Raw genomic sequence first — 10,304 nt, forward strand, 5'->3', positions numbered from 1 at the left:
AGTACAGTGCAGCTCAGCGTTGTGTACGGGGAGGACACACCCTGAGAGCACTCTCTGTGCAAGCGCCATCAATCAGCCAGCAGAGGTCGTAATTGCACCAGTCATGAGAGAGAGACCCCATCCGGTCGTTCATGTGGCCGCTTAGCCTTAGCCGGTAAGGCAGAGCTGAGATTCGATACGATGTATTCGAGATCCCAGCTCTGGTTCCAGCGTGTGTTTTTACCGCTGCGCCACCTGAGCGGCCGTTTCTTTGTACTTTCAGAATGAACAAATAACAGATTATTTTTTCATTTCATTCAGATAGGGTTTATATTAGGTATAAGGTAACAGAGGTTCACTAAAGGGCTTTAAACAACAAGTCCATGCCTTTTATCTATTTATCATATAATTTAACAAATATATATTACAGTAGTATTATAGCAGGTTTCCTACAGTTTACCAATAACATACATGTAATTCTGTAATTACATGATTCAGGTAGTCCTTCATTCATGCAGTAAATGTAGCTTTTAGTTTATATGTATCTGCTGTAGTTATCACACCCATTTTCACACAATTTCCTGCTAATATACATTTCAATTATGCAGTACATTCATGCAATCATCAGCATTATTGTCCAGCAAGATACTGATATATTAATCTAATGTATGTCGTGTAAAATACTTGTCGACAAATTAGCTCACAGCATTAATTAATTCGTTTATTTCATTATCTGTTTTATTATTGTTTTATCCTGGTCAGGGTCATCGGGCTAGAGGGAAGAAACAACCCGGAGAGGTCATCAGTCTATCACAGGCAGTGCACCTGAACACTGAAGCTCTCGGTAAGAATAAACCATGGGCCAGTGTAAAGGCTGCATGTGTTAGTCTGAGGAGCACCTCGCCCAGGAATGGTTCACAGGGGAATTAAGTATATCCAACTAAGATGCAAAAGGGAAAAATTAAATAAATAAATACTAAATAAATAAATAAATAATACAGATTGAAGGCATTGCCCACCATATGTATTCAGACACGCCAGCACTGATTAATGTCTACCATAAAACAAATGAAGCCCAAAAATAAGCAAGATAAATGACTATTTAACCTTTCCAACAAAGTTCAATTTAGCCTGTGAAATATTTGTTACCTCACTTATTATGTCAATATTGCTTTTTTAGTGGACAATACATGATCCAGAAACCTCCCGGTTGATTCTGGCCTTAAGGCGACGTAGCTCTGCATGGTTACTGTCTACCTTCAGGCCACTCTCTGTGAGACACCAGGCTTTGTCCAGCTGCTTCTCTCCATAATTCTGCAGCGCAAAGCGTAAAAACAGCTCAGCCATGTGCTGCCTCCCCGGTCCAGCCTCCACACACATCAGTGCCTGCTCTGTGTGCAGTTCCAAAGCCAGAGAGAAGTCCTCTACAGCCACCTTGTCCCGGGAACACAGCAGCGAGCTACGACCCCGTCTGCACAGATCCTCCGCCCTCACCTTGGCCTCTTCTTTGTTCCCTTCATTGTGACAGAGAATGACATGGTCCAGATCTGACACCGCCCGCTCATGGAGACCCAGCTGCGCCAGGCATGCTGCACGCTGACGAAGGTGCTGGAGCTTCGTGCCACCCAGGGCTTGCACGGCCACGGTGAGCAAAGCCAGCGCATGCTGCCAGTGGCCGCTCTCGGACACGCCGCTCGCCTCCTGAGACGCTGCCTGAAGTGGAAAGCGGAGAATGAGGTAAACATTGGCGTATGTTACGAGGGTTCTTTAAAAAGTTTCTGCACTTTTTTAAACTCTATTTATTAACAACTTCAAAAACAAATTACATCACTTTTCTACATGGTCACCCCTTCTTTGTGATGCATTTTTCCCAGCGTCGTACCAACTTTTTAATGCCATCAGCAAGAAATGTTTTTGGTTGAGCACGTAGCCACTGATGCACCGCTGCTTTCACATCATCATCACATAAAAATTTTCTTCCCCTTAAAGCTTCTTTGAGTGGTCCAAAAAGGTGGAAATCAGATGGCGCTAAATCCAGACTATAAGCTCTCTCTCTGTCTCTCAGACATGACCAATTACTACTCCACCCACCCCCACCAGTTCCAACAAAAATATAAAGTGCGGAAACTTTTTGAAGTTCCCTTGAACAATAAGACATATTTTTTACATCTTTTTAGACAGAAATCTTTCAGGCCAGTGGGGGGGAACTCCCTACATATTCATCCATAGGCCATTGCTTTTGGTCCATCCCAATCAATAATGCAAAGTGTGTCTTCCCTGTAGCTATATATAGACTGCCTTTTTGGTAATTTATTGCGATTTCTGTGGATGGAAGTAAATTTTTTATTGGATGGATAAACATTAAATGCGTGTTAATTCTTTAAATGAGTATAGATTAACTGTAATACCTGTGCCAGATGTTTTCTTTGTTGAGGCTGAATAAGTGCCAAGAGAAAGTCTAGCACCGACTGATCTTTTTCAGACACTCCACTTAAGCACTTGGCTGCTGATCTAAAGTTCTTTTTCCAGCTTTCCACCACTCCACACCTGGCCTGTGCTGCTGCATCTCGTGGCTCCTGACCAAAGAGGTCCCTGAGGTGTGCACCAGCTGTCTTTATATCCCCTGCCACAATTACAAAAATACAAACTAATTGTGAGGTATGCAGTTCTGTTCTAATAACAGATCTTATTTAATTACAATCATTTAACACTGAATGATTAATAATAAAAAATCATCTAGGAAGAATAAATTTTGCAGAAACATCTTATGCAAACACAATTAAATGGAAAATCCACATGAATATACACAAATATGCAAATTAGAACCACCCATTTAATTAGCTGTCATGTATTTCAGTATCTGGATCATCAAACTGTCAGTGCTATGTTTAATAGTTAATTGACAGAAGGCCGCTCAGGTGGCACATGCTAGAACACCAGAGCTGGGATCTCGAATACATTGTATCGAGTCTCAGCTCTGCCAGCCGGCTAGGCTGAGTGGCCACATGTTGTTCAGATAGGGGTGGGATATTAAAGCCGAATGGGGACTCTCTCATAACTAATGCAACTACGACCTCTGCTGGCTGATTGATGCCACCTGCACAGAGACGGGGAAAAGAGTGCATTGATCAGGGTGTGTCTCTCCGTACACGGTGCTGATCCGCATTGCACTCGTCAAAGTGTAGGTGACAAAATGCATACGGCTGCTGCCCACATGTCGGAGGGGTGTGGGTTAGCTTCGTTCTCCTCAATCAGAGCAGGGATCGGCATTGGTGGAGAGGAAGCATGACGCAATCGGGCAATTGGGCGCACTAAAAGTCGGGAGAAAATGCATAAACAAACACTTGACAGACATGCCAAACAAGCACCCATTTCGGCTGTATCCCAAACAGCAAACCTGCACTAAATAGTATTTTACAAATCAAGAAACCAATATTATTGCTAACATGCTGATGCACTATTAAGAATTAACTGACATTTCTAACTGACAGCTCTTAAGAAAGATACCATAAGCCTCACCTCGGGCAAGCAGGACGTCTATATAGAGGAGGTGCCACCTTGGATCCCTGTTGTTGATTTTTCGGAGCATGCAACTGATCAGAAAGACTTCTTGTAGACATTTCTGTTGATGGTGGACTGGATTGGTAGATACAGTGGTGGAAAGACTTGAGCGGCATTGCTGATGTAGCCATTCGCAGATAAGCTTCCGTGCTTTGTCTTTTAGGGACAGAATACTCCGAGTTACTTCTTCAGCATTAACCTGAAGTGCTGCCAGGATATCTTGTGTGGATTCCTGTAAATTATTGAGAATTGAAACTTCAATTTCACATAATTAAGTCTTTTACATGTTGGCTGCAGGGGTGTAAAAATGCACCTTTATTAAGGGGTTCTGAGAGTAAATGTATAGTGATGTTTTTAAGTTTCTGGCAAAGATAGGCAAAAAGGCTACATCAAAAATGCACATGAATTAAATTAAAATAGATTTTAATCAAAATAAACCAAAAAACACATTGAAAAGGTCACAGTTTGATAATTGCCTCTTAAGATCTGTGTTCTATATCTTAAGGTATTATAAAACAAAGTGGGCTGGTTTGTGCCACCAATCACAAAGGCTTCACATAGAGAATTCTATTCGCAAGGTTCTGAACTGATAGATATAGCAGTGGAAGGACTGGAATGAAAGTGCTGATGCAGCCCTTTACAAATAACATGTTGCACTTTTTATTTAATGACAGAAAACTCCCAGTTTCTAAATTCCTCATCGTCTCTTAGAGGTTTTACAAAAACACGTAGGCTGCAACTTTAGAACCCCCAGGTACTTTCTTTTAACGTTGTGGCCTTAAACCACATTCAAGTTCAAACAACCCTGTCTAATGATTCATGTGCAATATTACAGATTGATATAAATAACAGACATACAGATACTAATTTGTGGCTGGAATCCTAGCCTGGATGTAAAATCACACCTTCTGCTGGTTTAGCATGAGATAGGTGAACCCTCTCCCACACAGAGCTGGCACATGATCTGGGTGCTCCTTAAGAATGGCAGTAAAGTCAAAAATAGCAGTCTTCTTTTGGCCCAGCAGAGTGTAGCATCTGGCCCTCTCCAATAATGAGTCTACTGCTTCACCACCTAAAAGAGAAGACATAAATAATAATAAAAAAAAAACAGCTAGCGTATTATTTAGCCAGGTAATAAAAATCTTCAATAATCTTTTTTTTAAGTATGGAAAATGAGTTTAATAATTAAAGAAAAGCCTGATGGCTTTAATGTAGAGTACGGGTGTCCAAACTATTCTTGTTGGGGCCCAGATGAAGTAAACAAAGATGCAAACATGTACCACAGTATAATAGATCTACTTAATTACTTACAATTATAATTACTTTTTATTTGAGTCACTGGTTTGACACTATCTTTGACAGTGTTGTGTCAAAGAATTTGCCAATTTCACTCACCAGTTGACAATCCTAATGGAAGATTATTATACTTTTTTAAAATTAAACATACATTCTACCCTCTGAACTCTTTCCCAGCGTGCTTGAAATCTTCTGCATTCGCTGTCTAGTTTTCGTTTCTTTGGAGCTGCTATGTTTATCCAAAAACTCAGGAACGGTAATGTAGGTGTAACATTGGGGTAATGTTTTGAGTTAGGGGAAAGAAGATGACGAGCGTTTTAGATTTGTTTTATGCAATAGTGACACCCAGAGTTCAAATAGTTCAAGCTGTTCTTTAAAAAAAAACCTGCTTAATAACAGGCCAACTTTAATTTTATTTCTAAAACACCTTGCAAGTCATCTCTAAAATGCTAAAGGGCCACAAGGGCCCCTGATGTAGAGCATAATTAGGAAACTGTTATTAGCATGATTGACATGGGAACTACCAGATCAGGCAAATTTACTATTGTTAGTTTTTTTCCCCAGTAAGTAAAAAAGTATGTAAACCCTAAGTAATTAACAGATGGTCCCTTAACTATGTCATTTCTAAATTAAATAGATTTTAGATTTTCAATCACTTCAATGGAGTTTCAGCGCAGCTCAGAACGTAAACGTATACTCCAGTCTCAAGTCTTCTGCATATTGTCAAGAAAGTTTTCTTTCAGGACTGCCCAGATTCCCAGCCCCGAGTGATGATAAACATCCCAACTACATGATGCTGCCACCACCACCACGTTTTGTTGTAATTGTGGTGTCCCAGGGTGATGAGCAGTGTTGGGTTTATGCCAAACCAAGCATTGCAGACAAAATTGATATCAAAACAGAAATCCTTTTTCAACATTTGCTTCAGAGTACGAGAGTGGGAGTTTATATGGCATTTCTACAGTTTACCTTAATGGGTTATATAAATAAATTTACTACTAATACTAATAAACATAACTAGTAATGAACATTAAAACTTGAAACCAGTGATTATTATTTTATACCTTTTTATTTATTCAAAATATTATAATCACAACAATTTAACTATTGCACTTAATTACTATTTAAATCCCTTTAAATCTTATACATATATATCTCTTACTAACCTGAAGCCATAATGGCAATGGACAGATAGGCCACAGCCTTTCTAATGGCACTTTCCTCTTGTTGACTATACAGAATGCGTTTTGATGCATCGTGACAGTGTTTCTCCAGAAGTGTCCGGTCTTTTAGAGCCGTCACAGACAACAGAGAGCCAAGACAGCTAGTGTCTCCACACTGGATAAGCTTCTTCAGCAGCTGCAAGTCATATCACATAGCAAAATAAACCATACAGCACCTAAAAGACTTTAAAAGCGTTTAAAGATAATTACTTATCAGATCACAAAAAATCCAGAAGGCACCTGGTGGGCATCATAGAGAAATCCGCGGTGCAGCTGGAGCAGGGCAAGTCGGGCAAGGACCTGGGAGCGAGGAGTCGAGTGCTCTGTGCAGAGGAGAAGACGATATGACTCCTCAGCACGGTTCAGCTGGTACAGAGCATCTGCTGCGAGGATCTGAGGCGCATCTGTACCTGGCTGCAACTCCATCAGTAGAAGAGCAAGAGCATGCACACCTACAGCTATTCTACGTGCAAACAGAGAAATGCAACAGCAATCAAATGACTGGATAGGCAAGGCTGAATATTCAAGTTCCAAATCTGTGGTCTGTGGGTGTGGCCTGAATTTTTCTCTTTAAATATAAGACAGTTATTAATATGAAAAACAGAAAAACAGATGTATAACTACAGTATAGATGTTCCTAAATAAGAATCATAATAACAATCAACTTTTAATATACATATGCATGTACAGTGTATCACAAAAGTACACCCCTCACATTTCTGCAAATATTTTATTATATCTTTTCATGGGACAACACTATAGACATAAAACTTGGATATAACTTAGAGAGTAGTCAGTGTACAACTTGTATAGCAGTGTAGATTTACTGTCTTCTGAAAATAACTCAACACACAGCCATTAATGTCTAAATGGCTGGCAACATAAGTGAGTACACCCCACAGTGAACATGTCCAAATTGTGCCCAAAGTGTCAATATTTTGTGTGACCACCATTATTATCCAGCACTGCCTTAACCCTCCTGGGCATGGAATTCACCAGAGCTGCACAGGTTGCTACTGGAATCCTCTTCCACTCCTCCATGATGACATCACGGAGCTGGTGGATGTTAGACACCTTGAACTCCTCCACCTTCCACTTGAGGATGCGCCACAGGTGCTCAATTGGGTTTAGTCCATCAACCTTTACCTTCAGCTTCCTCAGCAAGGCAGTTGTCATCTTGGAGGTTGTGTTTGGGGTCGTTATCCTGTTGGAAAACTGTTTTCGAAGGGAGGGGATCATGCTCTGTTTCAGAATGTCGCAGTACATGTTGGAATTCATGTTTCCCTCAATGAACTGCAGCTCCCCAGTGCCAGCAACACTCATGCAGCCCAAGACCATGATGCTACCACCACCATGCTTGACTGTAGGCAAGATACAGTTGTCTTGGTACTTCTCACCAGGGCGCCGCCACACATGCTGGACACCATCTGAGCCAAACAAGTTTATCTTGGTCTCGTCAGACCACAGGGCATTCCAGTAATCCATGTTCTTGGACTGCTTGTCTTCAGCAAACTGTTTGTGGGCTTTCTTGTGCGTCAGCTTCCTTCTGGGATAATGACCATGCAGACCGAGTTGATGCAGTGTGCGGCGTATGGTCTGAGCACTGACAGGCTGACCTCCCACGTCTTCAACCTTTGCAGCAATGCTGGCAGCACTCATGTGTCTATTTTTTAAAGCCAACCTCTGGATATGACGCCGAACACGTGGACTCAACTTCTTTGGTCGACCCTGGCGAAGCCTGTTCCGAGTGGAACCTGTCCTGGAAAACCGCTGTATGACCTTGGCCACCATGCTGTAGCTCAGTTTCAGGGTGTTAGCAATCTTCTTATAGCCCAGGCCATCTTTGTGGAGAGCAACAATTCTATTTCTCACATCCTCAGAGAGTTCTTTGCCATGAGGTGCCATGTTGAATATCCAGTGGCCAGTATGAGAGAATTGTACCCAAAACACCAAATTTAACAGCCCTGCTCCCCATTTACACCTGGGACCTTGACACATGACACCAGGGAGGGACAACGACACATTTGGGCACAATTTGGACATGTTCACTGTGGGGTGTACTCACTTATGTTGCCAGCTATTTAGACATTAATGGCTGTGTGTTGAGTTATTTTCAGAAGACAGTAAATCTACACTGCTATACAAGCTGTACACTGACTACTCTAAGTTATATCCAAGTTTCATGTCTATAGTGTTGTCCCATGAAAAGATATAATGAAATATTTGCAGAAATGTGAGGGGTGTACTCACTTTTGTGATACACTGTATGTAAGCAATAATACCTGTCCTTGTTGATGTTGTGCACCTCTTTAGTTGGCACTGATTGATTGTGATTGTCTTTTGGTTGTGTAGATGGCACCTGGTTGCTCATTTCATGGTCCTGGACTGTATTAGAACTTGTTTTTCTCTGCCCTCCAAACTCCTCCAGCATTGTCCTTCCTTGCTCAAGCAAAACAGTGCACAGCAGACCACGGTAGTTCCATGGTACCAGGCACCTCACAGTCAGTGCAGTGTCCTGAGGCTGAAGCTGGCTTGCTGTGATGTAGTCCAGAGCAGTCAGGTAGTGTGAGCCAGTGATCATCCTTAGCAAGCCTCTTCCGCACAGCGCACGCACACAGCTCTGAGGATGAGGAGCACTGTACTCAATCACAGCCTGGAAATCCTTCAGAGCTCCCTGCTGGTCTTCGGAAAGGAGCCGAGCAAAGCCACGAAGTACCTGCACTGTGTTTTGGTAGCTTTGTTGGGCCTGAGAAGCCGCTGCAAGCTGGCTGCTGATAGACATAGATTCTCTAAATTCTCCATGTAGAAGCAAACAGTCTGCCAATCGTACACGAAGTTCCCGACCTCCTCCACCAGGCTCCAGGTGGCACAGAGCTCGCAGCTGGGCAATGACGGGGTCTAGGAGCTCCATACCAGCTGTGGAACGCAGGTCAGATCTTAGCAGAACTGTCTCTCTGAAACTGGAGAGTCCTTTCTCTGCCTGCTGCCTCAATTCGATACGAACTAGAGCTCCTGTGCCGTTTTTGGAGAACAGCCTCTGGAACTGGTGTCTGGCTGTTGCTGGGTAAACAGCAAAACCTTCAGCAAGGTCTTGGCAAGCTTCACTCACTCGACCACCGGCTGAGAATAAGGCAGCCGCTCTGGCCACAAGTAAACTAGCTCTCCGTTCTGGTGGCGTTCCTTGTACCATCAAGTCAAAATTTGTTTTTGCATCTGTCTGGGTATCACTTAATTGTAATGCCAGGGTCAAAGCTTCAGCACTTTCATCAAATTTGCCTTGGGAGAACAACACACCTGCCTGAAGCTCCCTTACAAGTGTGTTATCAGGTGAAATAGCAAGTAGAAACTCAACTGAATCAGAAGCTGAAAAATTGTCTATGTTATCCAGTTTGCACTCAGTGTAGACCATTGGGAATTTTGGAGCCATTTGCTCAAAAAAAGCTTTGACTATTCTGGGTAAATGCTCAGCATGGCGACCCTTGACCAGCCTCACTGTTTCTGATCTGTTTCCAAGGAAAGCCTGCAGATACAGCTTAGCACATTTAGGGTTATACATATCTGATAGCAAGCAGGCAAGAGCGCTAGTCAACTCCAAAATCAACCGTGTCAGACCCTTAGGACAAGGCGTAGCTTTTTCCTTCAAAAGAGCTGAACAGCGGGCAAAGATCTCTTCTGAGCCATAGCCAGCTCCTAGCAGGACTGATTCCATTTTGAAAACCGAAGCTGAAACATTATTGGGACACAGAGTTGACAGGAATACTGCGGCCAACCCTTTGTTAAGACCGTCCATGGATTTTTGTGTCACCCCATGACTGTCAAGCCAAGACTCGAGAGCCAAAATGACCTGTTCTAAGCAGATCCTGTCCAAGCTGTGCATGTGTGCCATAGTGGATCCTGCATTGCACCCGAATGCATGTGTGTACAACACTGCAGCTTGCTCTGGATCTCCAGCTGCATAGATTTTGTCTCCTTTTTTGCACAGCTCCACTGCTCCTAGACCCTGATGAAAGACTGCCATTTCTTCTTTCCAGTGCCCTTTGTGCTCTGATAACACTCACATAACATTTCCTCTGTCAAAATAAAAAAATAAGGCTTGGTTGTATGTTTGCATATTTTGCAGTCACTTTTTAAAAAGTAAAAGTAACCAGTGATCTTAGTTAAAGCCCTTTCAGTGCCAGTGATTACATATCTTGCTGCTATGAGCTAAGGTGTCTTAGTAAATGTATACTCACTAAGGATGTCCTG

General features: G+C 42.4%; 1 protein-coding gene across 1 annotated transcript; it reads right to left on the minus strand.

Moving 5' to 3' along the window:
- Window positions 1–682: 682 nt before the first annotated feature.
- Window positions 683–9,945, minus strand: ttc34 (tetratricopeptide repeat domain 34). The gene is made up of 7 exons (XM_063016033.1): window positions 8,342–9,945; window positions 6,300–6,522; window positions 6,003–6,195; window positions 4,446–4,612; window positions 3,499–3,772; window positions 2,388–2,602; window positions 683–1,692 (listed from the first exon to the last, which is right to left on the minus strand). Exons 1-7 carry the CDS (start codon window positions 9,943–9,945, stop codon window positions 1,156–1,158), a joined length of 3,213 nt encoding a protein of 1,070 aa, XP_062872103.1. The 3' UTR covers window positions 683–1,155.
- Window positions 9,946–10,304: the final 359 nt, after the last annotated feature.

Source organism: Trichomycterus rosablanca, chromosome 19 (genome assembly GCF_030014385.1).
Source record: "Trichomycterus rosablanca isolate fTriRos1 chromosome 19, fTriRos1.hap1, whole genome shotgun sequence".
In the NCBI taxonomy this organism is placed as follows: domain Eukaryota; kingdom Metazoa; phylum Chordata; class Actinopteri; order Siluriformes; family Trichomycteridae; genus Trichomycterus; species Trichomycterus rosablanca.

Excerpts from the sequence above, each read along its gene's own strand:
- ttc34 (XM_063016033.1), bottom strand. The coding sequence starts at position 9,945 with ATGGCACACATGCACAGCTTGGACAGGATCTGCTTAGAACAGGTCATT. Across the intron at positions 4,613-6,002 it reads CATTGCCATTATGGCTTCAG|GTGGTGAAGCAGTAGACTCA; the intron begins GTTAGTAAGAGA and ends CTTCTCTTTTAG. Across the intron at positions 1,693-2,387 it reads AAAGAAAACATCTGGCACAG|GCAGCGTCTCAGGAGGCGAG; the intron begins GTATTACAGTTA and ends TTTCCACTTCAG.